Source organism: Miniopterus schreibersii, assembly GCF_964146895.1.
Source record: "Miniopterus schreibersii genome assembly, chromosome: 20".
Classification (NCBI taxonomy): Eukaryota; Metazoa; Chordata; class Mammalia; order Chiroptera; family Miniopteridae; genus Miniopterus; species Miniopterus schreibersii.
Genome location: NC_138122.1, coordinates 15088489 through 15103496, shown reverse-complemented (window position 1 = coordinate 15103496; position 15008 = coordinate 15088489). Strand labels below are relative to the sequence as shown.

At 46.1% G+C, this 15008-nt stretch overlaps 1 protein-coding gene across 9 annotated transcripts in view; it reads left to right on the top strand.

Annotated features, from left to right (window-relative positions):
• Positions 1 to 15008, top strand: part of DEPDC5 (DEP domain containing 5, GATOR1 subcomplex subunit) — an 81898-nt gene that overhangs the window by 53100 nt on the left and 13790 nt on the right. For 5 of the 9 annotated variants that reach the window (XM_081123435.1, XM_081123429.1, XM_081123434.1 and 2 more), the window contains 7 exons: positions 1235 to 1343; positions 3932 to 3997; positions 7833 to 7987; positions 9517 to 9594; positions 10091 to 10223; positions 11655 to 11763; positions 12956 to 13180. In XM_081123435.1, the coding sequence (XP_080979561.1) occupies positions 1235 to 1343; positions 3932 to 3997; positions 7833 to 7987; positions 9517 to 9594; positions 10091 to 10223; positions 11655 to 11763; positions 12956 to 13180 (875 nt within the window). The remainder of the gene's footprint in view (positions 1 to 1234; positions 1344 to 3931; positions 3998 to 7832; positions 7988 to 9516; positions 9595 to 10090; positions 10224 to 11654; positions 11764 to 12955; positions 13181 to 15008) is intronic. The other 4 variants (XM_081123437.1, XM_081123436.1, XM_081123433.1 and 1 more) reach the window with 1 other exon arrangement.

The window sequence follows — 15008 nt, the reverse complement described above, 5'->3', positions numbered from 1 at the left end:
AACGACTTTTAATCTCTGGTATGACTTCACCATAGCCAACATGTCAGAATTTGATAAGACTAGAGAAATGTCATAGATTGGGTTCCCGACAGAGTTGACAGAGACAGAGTTGAACATGTAGGATGTTTGTTAAGGAAAGTCACGGGCTCTGCACCTCTGGGAGAGCAGGGAAGAAGGAGGAGTGGCCAGAGGGAGAAGTGGAGATGCCTCAGGCCACCTCCCTGAGCTCTGGAGCTGGAGCAGCCTTCAGAGGGGAGCCGAGTGGGACCAACATGGCCAGGCCTTGCCACCCCCTCACTGATCATTCTTTGCCTGGGCAGCCCAGGGAAGGGTGAGAGCTTTGCATGAGGCTGCTCTGCAGCTGGGGCTGTCCCTGAAGGGGCTTACAGCAGAGCCACCTGGAAAACACGCCCGGCTCCCAGCTACTGTGACAACAAGGCCATGGCAGAGGGATCTGGGTGGTGCCTCTCAGTGTCCACCACAAGTATGTTACAGTCATAATGAAGCATTTAAGACTATAATGTGAGCCTTCTGAAACTTACCAATAAAAATTCAGTGATATAGTAAAACAATCTAATTGGCGGGAAGCATTAAATTATAATAGTTCATAGTTAATTTTAGTAAGGTAAAAAATTAGGAAAATAAACGTGAAAGTATACATATATGTACATCAGAAACAGGATGGGATGAGATGTCATAAGAAAACCGTAGTTGTCTTGTGTTATGAGATAATGTCATAGATATAGACATAGATATAGATGTGGTTTTCTTTGGCAGAGAGGGATATATATATGTATATTTGAAATATTAATGTATCAGCCTTCAAAATGTATAGAGTCAACACATTTCCCCTGTTTCGTTTATGCCACACATTAATGCAGCCCTAATTTTCAGAGTGTGCTTCTGTTGGTATGTTTAACAAAAACAGAAAAAGTCCTTCCCAGATATTTATGAGTATAGTCACTCAAACCATGTCACTTGCCTTTTCAAAGTAATAGGTAAGCACCAGATGCTGCCAGGATGCTTTTAAAATTGCACTGTTTTCTTACTTACCGTAGAGGGCTGGTGATTGTTCAGGACAATGAATGAAATTAAGGGTATCCTGTAAGGCCTGAAGGAGAAACAAAGCAGAAGTGTGTGTTTCAAAGAACTGTCTTCATATTATCTTGGCTAACATGGGTCCTTCCTCAGGGGCTCTGAGCAAGCGACAAGCATGTGTTTTTCCTTCTTTCAGGTGTCTGGGAGAACAGCAGGCAGCTGTGCACGGTGGCAAGAGCTCGGCCCAGCCAGCTGAGAGCAGCAGCGTTGCCATGACTCCCACCTACGTGGACAGCCCACGAAAGGTAAAGGAGGCCACTTCAGCAGGGCACATACTCGCGGAGCCCCAGTGTGGAGGGCAGAGTCTAGGATTGAATGTGTTGAGGATTTGGATGAATTCTACCCTGAGCCCTTAAAAGCATTACTATTTTTATTGAGGAACTTTCCTGATCACAGTTGTAAGGAAGTTAACTGCTCTTTAGCAGGATCAAGGAACTCACTCTTTGATAATGAAATTCCCATCAGTTTGCTTAGACTCCTGAAGAAAAAAAAAAAGAAACCAAACCTGAGACTTTGGGCCTCTATACAGAATAGGAGGTCCAGCAGAGGGGCTGCAAACTCTGTAGGTCAGGCTTTTTATATCTTTTAAGACCAATAACCTTGGCTCTGTCAACTCCTGGGAAATTCAGAACCTGAGATCATTCTGATGTGGTAGGTGAGCCAATTGCATGTTCTTTTATCTAATCTCTATTAATAAGAAGTGAAGGAGACTTAATGGATGTATTTTATTTGCAGAATTGTGGTCAAATTGTATATTCACCTATGTATGTATTTTACTTCCATATTATGAAAATTTCTCCATATAATTAAATATTTCTCAAAAGAATGATTTTTTAAAATAATTATATATTATTTCATCATGTGGGTGGACCTTCATTTATAACTTTTTTTGTTCAAAATGTAGATGGTGTCTGGGTTTTAAAAATTTTTGATAATTCTTCCATAAATTTTTATAATTATTCTACAGTGTATTACAATTATCAGTAATACTGCAAATAACATCTTTGCAGATAATTACTTGACCACATCTCTGATTATTTTTTAGGATAAGTTACTAGAACTATACTTCAAGGATGGAGGGATTAAAATCTGAGAAAAAGTATAACTGAGACTATAGGCAGTTGTATAATCTACAGATCAGGGGTTGGCAAACCTTGATAAATACAGGCTTTGTGGGCCAAGAGGCAAGATCACAGCTTTTGTGTAGGTACTTCCATAACCATTTGCAACCCATTCTTAGCTCACAGGCTGTAGTTTGCTGATCCAGCACCAGGCAGTGACTTCAGGTGCAGTTCTAAGGAAAGTCTGTGCGTAAGGAATGATCTTTTTTTGGTCAAGGAAGAGGCTTTTCACCCGTCCTCACTTACGTGTTCATAAATCTCAGCAGTGTTAGTAGTACCTCTGCTTCTGCATGTTCTGGCAGAGAAGGGACCCGGATGGAACAGTGAGAATCTGTAAGTGCCCCAGCTTTGACCTCTGCTCATTGCCATCTTTGAGGACTAGAAACAGTGCCAAAAACAGGACTGAAAAGTAGAGAAATTACAGAGTCATAAGCATCCGGGTTAAAATGCACCAACAACTAAATATTCGATTGCTAGTTAGAACACTCCTACTCTTCCAAATGAACACTGAAATCCAGATGGATGGCCATCGGTCATGCCGGATATAGATTCCCATGTAGTCAAGGAGAAGCAAAGATGTGATGAGTTGGCCAAGGTGAAGAACCCTGGCTGACATACTGAGAAATGCCTGACAGTGTCTCCAGTCAGCGTCTGTGTTGGGATGCGTGCAAGAGTACCTGAGTTGGCATCGCCACAGCTACACATTTTCATGATTCGTTACTTGAGTTCCTGGTGGCTTGTGGAAAATGGCAGCAGTATTGATAAAACGGATAGCCAAAGAGTCCAGTGATTCTACGTACAAAATTGAAGAAAACTTGTAGGAAAGCAGAGACCTTCAGATTTATCAAGTGCCGTTTCTGCATTTCAGTGAGAATGCATACAAAGTAAAAACATGTTGACGGGACAAGAGAGGCCTTCTTGACCTTAAGAAAGGTGGAAGGAGGGGTCATTGGAAAAGTCCTCTATGTCATTCTTTTTTCAAATACATGACAACTTGAACCCCACAAGAATAGGTTAGGGAGAGGAAGGCAGCTTCAGGAAGCTCCCCACGACTGCATATGTATCTGACATTACGTGCGTCTCAGCCTCTTGGTGACTTTGTTACACAACCTGTGGAGGAGAAGGTATTGCTGCTTCTGGATCCCCTGTTTGCTCAGAAAATTAAGCAAGAACTTTCCCTTCATTGAATCCTTGTCTCCCATTTGGCTGCTGTGCTTAGGGACAGACAGAATTAAAAACCTCAAGCCTCAGAGCACCTCTCCAAGAGGGCTGCTGCTCCCCGGGCACGCGGAGGCCGGGAAGTGACCCCTGCCACGCTCCCCTTTGGCGTTTTCCGTGCCCCTTGGCATAGGTCTGAAGGGAGTTCAGAGCGATGTGGGAGGGCCAGGCATCCAGGCCAGGCTCCGAGGAGACCCCAGGGCACTTGGATCCACCTTCTAAGCCAGGCGCTTGCCCCCACACGACTGGACATTCTGCCCCAGGTGTGAGCTCCTGCTCACGCTTTGCACGCGGGCTTTGTCTTCCTGGGTGGATCTCCTTCCCTCTCTTTTTCTCCCCATTCTCTTCATGCGCCCTTGTTTCTCTCCTTCCCTCCTTGTTTCTATTTTTTTTCTTTCATACCCCTGTCCTTCCCCTGATGGTTCACCACTGGCCCGCATTCCGCTCCTTCGCCCTCTGGCACCTGCTGCCGCCACTGCTTCCTCTGACTTCAGGACGGGGCCTTCTTTATGGAGTTTGTCCGCAGCCCGCGCACAGCGTCGTCTGCCTTCTACCCGCAGGTCAGTGAGACTCTGCAGCCCCTGCGTGCCTGTCCCGTCAGCAGAAGCCTTCTGCTCGGCTCTGAACAGATGGGATTGGGCTGCAGCTGAGTTTCAAGGCATTTGACATTGAATTTGGTCTGCAAGGTGCACATTCCCATCCTTGGTTTGGGCCATAGCAAAAGGGGATGGAAATGATTGATGTAAGAGAACAAATTATCGCATCAGTGTTGACTTACGTGATTCCTGTCTCTGTCTCGCTGTTTCACATAGTTGCCATAGATTCTTTGCCAAGTGGCAGCATCTTGCCTTTTAGGTATTTTTGTCCATGTAGTATATGCAGCATGAAATATGCTTCCTTAAGAACTGAACACTTATTTTTTCTTCCTAATACAACCAGATAAATTTATAAGAGTTTGGTGAAAAACAGGAGGTGGCGAAAACAAGCAACGTTTACTAATAAGCATGTGCTTCGTCAGAGGCTAATGGTGTGCGACCCTGGACAGCTTGTCTGGCCACTGGACTTCCCTTAACACATTTGTCAAATAAAGGGTTTGGACCAGATCTCCAAGGGCCTTCCAAGCCTTAACATTCTTCAGTTACTATCTGCCAAGCACACAGTATTACCTCATTTTGTCCTTATGCCATAACCTGTGAGTTAGGTAGAAGTTTTATAGCAAGTATACAAATGGAGAAATTGAGGGACAAAGAAGTTATGCTTTACACAGTATGGTGTTGACCTGGCCTTTAAATCCAGGACCAACAGGCTTGACTCATGACCCCCCTTCTCTGTAATCACCATTAGCAATTACTGTTCCGACAGGTCCAGATGAAGATAAACTGGCCTCCCAGCCCTTGATCAACACCCCTAAGTATATGAAATTGGCTCAGTTCCTGAGATTTGAAAGAGTCAAGGTTTATGCAGAGCGGGGCAAGTTAAGGAAGATGGGACTTGGGAAGTTTAAGGGTAAAGCGTAAGGCATCCTTATTTGGTGGGAGTCAGAAAACCAACCTTAAGTACCTACTCTGCCAGCTACTGTGCAGTGGGCTCTTTAAATACGGTCTTCAAAACAGCGTGTGAAGTGCGGGTATTATCACCCCACTTTCCAGATGAGGAGACTGAGGTTTAAAGATGTCACCTGGTCAAAAGGCATACAACTAGTGAGTGGCTGAGCCCCTGCACCATCCTGCCCACCGTGCTGAGGGGTCCAGAGGGTGCTGCGCCTGCCTGTCGGTCAGAGGCCTGCACCTGCCTCTTCCCAATGAGCTGCTTGACCCGAGGCAAATCCGTGCCAGGACCTCCGAGTCCTGATCCAAGAATCTCTGATCTCTGAGTACTGGGGATGCAGTGCAATTTTGGTTTAAAACAGACTCAGGTTGGACTTTTTAAATTTGCTTTCTAGCAAGAGACCCTCTTGGACTTAGATTAGAATTTAACATGAGAAAAATCAGCAGGGCTGGAAGAGAGAATTGTGTTCTAAATTCTCTAATAGTCCACCCAGCTTCACGTGGTAGAATCCTCCAGTAGAACAAAGTGGATGAGTTCCCACAATTGGAAATAACAAATGGAGTTGAGATCTTAGAAGAGGCACATGAATGAGGCTTATATTACCCACCAGGCTATGTTATTAAGAAGACATATAAATGTTTAGAAAATTATGTCTACTCAGATACAGTAAGGGAGCTCTCTATACCAAAATTAAATTGCATTTTATTTCTGTTTTATTTCTGTTAAAATATACATAACATAAAATCTGCTGGCTTTGTTTTCTAACATGTAGCATGGAGATGGGCCACAAAGCTCACACAACATCACTGGTGACATAACTCTTCATCGCTGGGTGATGTAGTATTTGGCAGCTGTCTCCACTCTGAAGTTACTGTGTCTCCCTTTCTGTACTCTGCTTTTTGAAGCAGGTCGCTCACTCTAGCCCATTCAGAAGTGGAAGGGGCAATTAAACTCCACCTCCTAGGAGAGGGAGTGTCTGCATAGGTTAAATAGAATCCTCTGTGAGGAAGATTTTTGAACAAGGTTTCTAAGATGAAGTGCATTCTAGGCCATGCAGCTCCCTCGGCGTGGCTCTTTCAGGTCTCTGTGTGAGAAGACAACCATTCTTTCCATCTAGCCTTCCTTGTCTATCTGTTTTCCACTGGTCTTATTCCACAGAGTTGCTTTAGGTGGGTTATGGAAATAAACACAACCTCCAGAATAGAAATGTAACTAGATTTTCACATTTGGGGGAAATTCAGGAAAAGAAAAACTACAATAGGACATAATGTGAGGTCTTATAAAGTACCTAGAGTTTTGTGCTAAATTCAGCCCTGAACTTCCTGGTAGCCAGAGAAAAGTGGGAAACATTTGTTGCAGGTTCAACGTGGTCATACGATAAAGACAAACCAGTTTTCTGGGAGAAGCATAACTTTTCCTGGTATTAAGATCTCAACAAAATGCCTTTCTGTGCAGCCTCTTGAAATATGGACATTGTGTGATAAAAAGCAGGGGTCAGAAAATGGGCAAATCTGGCCCACCACCTGCTTTTCCAAGTAAAGTTTTATTGGAACAAAGCCACACCCATTTGTTTACATTGTCTATGGATGCTTTTGTGCCTGTTCATGCAGAATTGAGTAGTTGCCACAGGCCATATGGCCCACAAAGCCTAAAATAATTACTATCTGGTCCTTTACAGTAAATGTTTGCCAATTTCTGATTAAGAGGATAACTCCTTAACCACATCTCTACTAAAATAAAACTGTGGGGATTATATAAATTTTGGTAACATCCTTCAGTTTAGGCAGTTCACAGGGTGCAGGAGATGAGAGAGACCCCATTACAGGGATCTAGAAGGCAGCACAGACGAGCCACTCTTGTGCCTAAGAGCAGGGTTTAGCCCCCCATTAGCTTCTTCTAATTTAGAATTAGTGTCGTCCCCTTTCCTAAGCCTTGCTGGTCAGAAGCTGGTGGTGATTGGTCATTGCAGGCCGCTTTTTTGCCGCATTTCCCCATGTCTTTGTGGTGCTAGCAGAGTCTGTGTGTGTTGTTGTTCAGATCATTGAGCCTGCTTTAGGAGAGTAAAATGGTTCTTTCAGAATTGTACCTCCCAAAGGCATTTGGCAGTGTCTGGAGACATTTTTATTCATTACAGCTGGGGCTGGGGGAGATGATAAGAGGAGTGTTACTGGCATCTAGAAGCTGGAATGCTGCTGCATGTCCTACACAGGACAGCCTCCCCCCACCCCCCCAGGCTTGACTGTCCCCAAGTAGCAATGGTGTTGAGGCTGAGACTCCCTGTCTTAGAAGGAGTGATTTTTACATCATCTAACAAAATATCTGATAATATAAGGTTCCATTTTGGAAGTACTCAAGTACTTCTAATTCCACGTAAGAGGGACTGGGAGTCTTACACTTTTCCAGGAATGCTCTGGAAAGCTTACCATTCTCTCCAGATGTTTGCTGTGGGGTGCAGCTTTCCAGGTGAGCAAGTCATAGCCCTACCCTCCAGGACCTAAAAGGGAATGAGACAGATATGACATCAAAATCCAGCAGCTACCAGGAGAGGGTCCAAAGTGGAAAGATGGCTACATTCAGATCTTATGGTTTGAGTCAGGTGCCAGAGTTGTTTCTCTGGTCCTGGGGATTTACTGCAAATGTGGCCTGTGGCCTTGGTTTGCAGCGCAGGAATTCATTGCTCTGATGGAAAGCAGCACCCACAAGACTGGTGTGGGCCCTTGTTCCCTTTAGCTCTTCCACCCAGGACCAGCCGGGAGTGGGAGTAGAGAGGAACAAAAAGGACCACAAATGTAAATAATAGCCTTAAAGGACTTTTTTTTTTGGTGTTAATTTTAAATTTTCCTCCAGGTGTCTGTGGACCAGACGGCCGTCCCAGTATTGGACGGCACCAGTTTGGGGGTAAGCACAGGCCAATCCGTGGACAGAGGCAACAGCCAGATCTTCGGGAATTCCCAGAACTCGGGGGAACAGGGCTTCACCTCCGCAAACCCCAGTGACAGCAGGTGAGAGATTCAGCGCGGCTGACTTGTCCTCCTGGGCAGTGGGGATGGCCTAACCTCCAAGGCTGCGGAGGCTGGGAGTCCAGAGTACTGGCTCTGCCATAGCTGTACCTGGGAGCCTGGGCCAGTCAGTTCTTACCAGTACCTGTTTGTTGGTGCTAGTGGCCTGTGCCCTGCCTTCCTCATGGGATAGCTAAGAGGTTCCCGCAGAGGCACGGAGCCGTCTGTCACCATTCAGGAGTGGGCTGTTTAATGGGGGCCCTGACCCAGTCTGTCCTGTTCCATGCGGCACCCACGGCCTGAGGCTTGCATGCGGTCAGTATGTGCCACTTGAGGAGATGAACGAATTGTGAATGAGCCGCTATTTGTTGCCAAACACGGCCATACTGTTTCAATCCTGAGTATCCAGGAGAAAAGGAAGCTGCTTGGACTTCATTTGCTTGAGGAAGTGCCCCAGCTTTTTATACTGTTGACAAATCAGAGGAACTTTTTTTATTTCCTTTCTTTTATAATTTTTTTATAATAATATGCCCAGTCTGTTCTTGTTGCCTCACTGGACTCACTGAGCAGCCTGTGGCTAAGTGGTCCAAGAAAGTTGACTTTGGCATCCGTTCACCTGAGAGCAGAAGGGCCTCCTGGGCAGCTCCCTGGCTGGCTGCTGTCAGGAGCCACTTGGTTTCCTTCTTACACACTCAGTGCCAGTTTTCCCATGTCCCACGCACTCTGGCCAGTAGAGATGGTGATCAGTTCAGACTCACAAGCAGGCCTGGGCATCTCTGATCTCTGTCCTCTCCCAGGCTCGTCCCCATGGAGCCGGGCTGACTTTCTGGCTCTGGCCGTGGGGATCGGAGGGGCTGCCCGGTTCACAGGCGCAGTGTGTTTCTCTGCTTCCCCATTGCTTGCGAGGCTAGGGTGGCAGGTTTTCTTCTGCTTTTGGAAGAAAAGAGGAACTGGGGATGTTTAGGCTGGAGATGAGAAAACCAAAAGTGACTGGAATCAGGATGAATGCCTAAAAATTAGAACAGATTCCATTTCATGATAAAATACTTAACTAGCAGTTGGTTCACCACAAGGAGATGGCTGCCTTAGAGGAGCTGAGTTCTGTGCCGCTGAAGGTGTTCACATGGGTGGGGCCGCCTCCTGTCCAACCCTGTAGTGGGGACTCAAGCATTAGAAAGTTCACTTCTAGGGTGTGCAAAGGTTTTTTTAACCCTGAGATTCTGAAATACCACATTGATATTTCTCTCTCTCTCTCCCTTTCCCTCTCTCTCAAATCAATAAAACATATTTTTTTAAAAGAGTAAACAAGTGTGGACATAAAACCACTTTGGATTCTTTTTTTTTAAGCATATACACTTTGGAAGTAGAAGCCCCTGTAAGAGAACCCCAGGATGTAGCTCTCCAGGATTTGCTGGAACGCCTTTAGTGTCAGCGTTGCCCAAGTCCACAGCTCTGTAGGAAGTTCCCAAGGTTCGTGCTCTTGCCCGGGTGTGCGTCCCCTTGCTTTGCTGACCAGACGCTCTTCGTTACAGCTCTCAGCAGCTGGTGGCAAGCTCCTTGACGACGTCGTCCACCCTGGCGGAGATCCTGGAAGCCATGAAACACCCCTCGTAAGTGCTCGGCAGGTGTATGAGTGCACTGGGGCGGGAGGATCCCACGGGCCAAGCCGGGGCAATGCTCATGCAGTGCAGTTTAGTGGATTCACACCTGACTTTCTTACTCACTAGCTGTGAGACCTTGGGCAAGTTGCTTGACCTCTCTGATCTCTGAGACGGTTACCTTGTTTGTAAAATGGGATGACAGTGATTAAGTCACAGGTTTGACATAAGGATTAAATAAGATATTTACATAACTTACCTAGTATAATACCTGGCAAGGATACATATTCTTTAAATGTCACATCCTTTTTCCTTTTCTTTGTTCCCCCCATGACACCATTCTTTGTTCCGTCACGGGGGTTTCTCTGGGTCTAGAATAGTGGAGAGAAATTGCACTCTGGAGATCCTCACTTCAGATATGAAGTGCTTTCTCTGTCGTCTTCTCTTTGCCCTTGTTGCCATCATGTGCACACAACCCCTGCTCCCCGCCCGCCGTGCCGGAACTCAGGACAGGAGTCCAGCTGCTCTCTGAACAGAAGGGCCTGTCGCCGTGCTGCTTCATCAGCGCGGAGGTGGTGCACTGGCTGGTGAACAGCGTGGAGGGGATCCAGACGCCGGCAATGGCCATCGACATCATGCAGGTGAGGCAGCCAGGGCAGGGCCCCGGGAAGCCAGAGCCCGTCTCTGGAGGAGCTGCCCTTTCCAGTAACGAGGTCTGCAGGTTGGGGTGAGGATCTGTTTTTAATAAGGGAGGACTGTCTGGAATTGATAAAGGAGCTTGTCTTGCTTTGAAAGACACGATACCTTAACTTAAAAATCTGGCAGAATTTATTGTCTGCACTCAAATATTCTGAAAGGAGCCTGCACTTTTGAACCTGAGAGGCATCTCTGTGAAAGATTCCCAGGAAATGATCTCCCTCTGACCTCGAGCCCCCATTTTCCCTGCTCACTCAGGATTCGAGGCTGGATTTAAGGCCCTGCCTCAGGGACCTTCTGGTGCCCTGTTCTTACTCTGTACTTACACTTAACGCAACAGAGTGAAGATGGTGTGTGTTTCTCATTTATGTCCCACCTCGACCAGGCTCCTTGAGGGCAGGGCCACCTCTTACTGTGTGTTTCCATATCACCAGTGTTTTCCATGTTGTTTCCCACGTGATGGGCCCTCAGCAGATGCTTGCTGAATTTAATTACACTGTTCAGAGCTGGAATTAAACTCAAGAGGAGAGGAATGGAAAGGTCGAGTTAGCTGAGGCAGCCATCCTGTCCACACAGAGGCCCCCGCTGGAAATCGGTACCATTTGCTGACCAGCTGGCTTGTCATCACTGAAATGTAAAATCAGTAACTGATTTGAATAAGCGCGTGATCTTCAGCTCTCTTTTTGAGGGTCTCAGTAGTCTGTTGTGCATGGCCTTTGCCTGATTACTTTATGTTCCCATCTCCCTGAGAATTGTATTTCCTTGTCCATATAATGAGTGCTACTATATAGCATTAAAGTAAATGAGCTGGAGGTACACATATCAACATGGATAAATATCAGAAGCCTGATGCTGAGTGACAATTCAATTTACAAAATGATAATAGTATTACACCCTTTACTTAGAACTTAAATTCCCATGAAAATACCTCATTTTCTTTATCAATACATGTCTATGTAATAAATTATTTAAAACATGTATAAGAATAACATTACACTCACCACTGGTTTCTGGAGAGAAAGAGGATTGGAATATCAGAGAGTCTGCAAAGATTTGTTTTTTAAGTAAAAAGATCTGAAGTCAGTAAAGTATTAAATTTGTTGAAGTCAGATAGTGGTATACCTGGATTTTCTTTATACTTTTTTCTATGTTTGAAATATTTGATCATATTATAATATGCATTTCTACTTTATAATACAACCTGCACCAGGCACATTTGGCACATTTAGCACAGTGCAGTTATGGCTGATGGGGGTTGGAGGGCAAGGTCTCCTCAGTGCCCTTGTCATTCCCCTGACTGTGGCATATAACTGAGGGCTGCATCTCTAAGATGGCCCTCTGCAGGGCTTTCAGAGTTTCGGTGTCTCTCCCTCTAGAAAATGCTGGAAGAGCAGCTCATCACGCACGCATCTGGCGAAGTCTGGCGGACCTTCATCTACGGCTTCTATTTCTACAAGATAGTCATGGACAAAGAGCCCGACCGAGGTCAGAGCTGAAGCACATGCTGTTGCCCACAGGGGCTGCTGTTTTGCCTAGTGATTTGCTCTTTCAAATGATGCTGCTTCTTGAGATTCTTGTGTCACTTTGTATTCCAAGTCGATGGATCTGTCAACTTCCTTGAGCATTTGTATTTAATTTAAGCATAACTGGAGTGACAAGGGTTTCTTAAAGCTACAGTATGTTCTTGGTGAGAACAGTGTGAATGGAAGATAAACCTAAAAGAGGCCAAAGGACCAGGTGTGAGGAAATTTTGGGGGGTCATGTTTTGGTAGCTGTTTTTGATTATAGCGCCCCCTACCCAGTGCAGGTGGTTCTGAGGATGACATGATGGGCTCTAACCTATAACAGCACCTTCTACTTGCTGGGCCTGCAGACTCCATCCCTTCCCCGAGGAAGACTATCAAGTCCTAACAGATTTTCCAAGATATATTTTAACAGTTTGTTGTTGTTTTTTAATAAGAAAAAGTAATCTCCAAGAGGGGAGCAATTTCCAGCATGGTCAGAGCTGGCTCGCATTGCACTGGAGGCAGCCAGGATTCAGATAAGCATCTCTAGTCCCCCTAGGACACACAGGGCTGGAAATGACTCTCATCCTGCAGACAAATGGCTTCCCAGCCTCTGGGTTTCAGGAATCTTGCATCAGATAAAGCAGCCTGTGCCACTCACTGTGTTCTCTTATCCAAGGATGTGTCAGAAGTGGACCTGCAGGTTTTTTTCCCTTGTAGCCACTGATGTGTCCATGCTACCTCTTCCCTTAAATTCTGAGTGTGACCTATTTTACCTTCAAGTTGAAGAAATCCTGATTGCCATTATGTGCTGTAAAGTGAAATATTTTTTTAAGTTGAAGTAAAAGTCACATAACATAAAAACAACCATTTTAAAGTGAACAATTTAGTGGCATTTGCTACGTTCACATTAATGTGCAACTACCACTCTATCTAGTTCCAGACCATTTGCATCCCCCTGATAGGAGACCCTGTACCCATTAGCAGCCAGTCCCCCCTGGCCACCACCAGTCTGCTGTCAAGTGGCATCATACTATATGTGGCCTTTTGTGTCTGGCTTCTTTTACTTAGCGCAATGATTTCAAGATTCGTCCATGTTGTAGTGCACATCAGTAAGAAAATAATAAGCATTCGCGCTGAAGGTGCTTTCTCTCGCCCTCTGCTTCTCCCAGTGGCCATGCAGCAGCCCACCACCTGGCACCCGACAGCGGTAGACGACTTCGCCAGCTTCCAGCGCAAGTGGTTTGAGGTGGCCTTTGTGGCTGAAGAGCTCTTGCACTCCGAGATCCCAGCCTTCCTCCTGCCCTGGCTGCCCAGCCGGCCAGCCTCCTATGCGAGCAGGCATAGCTCCTTTAGCCGCAGCTTTGGAGGACGCAGCCAGGCGGCTGCACTTTTAGGTAGGTGCCCGACCCATTTAGGGCCTGGGGATGCACTGGTGGGTGGCTAGGGGAGAGCAGCAGCCAAGGGAGCGATGCCACAGGAACCAGGATGAGAGCCACCATGGCTATCACACTGGCCGTTCTGTCTTTCGGCACTGTCGGCTCCTGTGCTAGCTTCTACTTTCTGAGTGGGTCAAGCCCATTGTTGTCCCAACCAACAGACAGTGTTCATCAGTTCTCAAATCAGGGCATGGTGTGAAACCTGCACGAAAGGAGGGAGTAGACAATGTGGCCACTTTTCTAAAGAGGCTGTCAGGATTCAGGGGATGTGAGCTGGTGCTCCCTGCTGGTTTAATTCCTGTCAAAGGTCTTCCTTAGGGTTATAGCATCCTAGGACCTCAGAAGATGAAGGGACCTCAAAGGTGATCCATTCCAAACACTCACACTGAGCACGAGCCTCCCTCCGCCCTGACCCCTGCAAATGTGCTTACCCCATCAAGGGATGTAAACTAGGACTCATCGCTTCTTTCCTCCGTTCCTACGGCTGTAAAATAAGAGTGAACACCTGCTTACTGAATGGTAGTGACCTCAGATAGGAAATGGGAATGCTACTTTCAGGGAGGAAATGAGAGGTTAAGATGTGAACATCCTTCAAAAATGCAGCCTCTAAGCAAGGCAGCATGGGATTTATCTCAACGTCAGATTGGAGAGGTCCTGAAAACCCTCTGGAAGGAAGGAAACAAAAGTTAAATAAACCACACTCCAGTGAAATTCCACCTCCTAGTTAGTTAGCTTATAATTTCCCAGCTAATTGGAATGCTTACCTAGCCGGTAGGATGGAAATGTTAGGGGTCATCACAGTTTCCAGATCCTCAGATTCACTTGGATCCATATGTGGCTTTGACCTCGCCTTACACCCTCCCCGCAACATTCCCAGCACTGTATGTGAGAAGTGAAGGGGGGTGGAGAGAGCAAAACCGTGAGAAGAGCAGCTTCTCCCTGTTGCATTTCTAACTCCCCATCTCCTTGAAGTCTTTGGAACAAAGAAGCCACATATTCCCTGTTAGCCTGGGCTGCTCACCTCCAGCCTAAACCACCCAGGACTTGATACCAAAGGCCTCTGGGCACCTGAAAGAGCAAACAGCAAGCTGGTGCATTTTGTGTCATAGAAGGGCCTGGTAGCCCATCAGAAGCAGCAAATAAATGGCAGGTCCCCTGATGCCAGTGGAAAGCAAAAGCTAATAGTCTAACAACAAAGACAGAGTCAGGAAAACCTATTACAAATATCACAAGCCTAAGAACTCATCAGTGCAGCGTTAGTCAGTCATTTATAATGCTGGATCATATGGGGGAAACTTGTCAAAAAACTAAGTTTTGTACCATTTTCCCCCTAATTCAATTTTGATTTTTTAGAAAGAGAGGAAGTGGGGGCAGGGTGTGGGGAGAGGAACATCGATGTGAGAAACATCAACCAGTTGCCTCCTGCGTGCACCCCAACCAGGGATTGAACCTGCAACCTAGGTATGTGCCCTGACTGGGGATTGAGCCCTCAACCTTTCCACGTACAGGATGGCACACCAACCAACAGAGCCACACTGGCCAGGGCCCAAGCTTATTTTTACTTGGCCAGGGCCCAAGCTGCCTTTTCCTTACAGATAAAAGTTAAGCATTTTTATCTTCTTCAAGGAGCAAGGAGATAAGCTGAAAACTAGGTGGTTTTAGGTACATACCGAAGAGAGAGTTGAAAAGTCAGCATCCTGCTCTCTTCAAGGTCACTTTCTGAGACAGAGGCACAATGAGTTACTTTAAATAAATGTTGGATCATGTATGGTGATACTCTATTTAC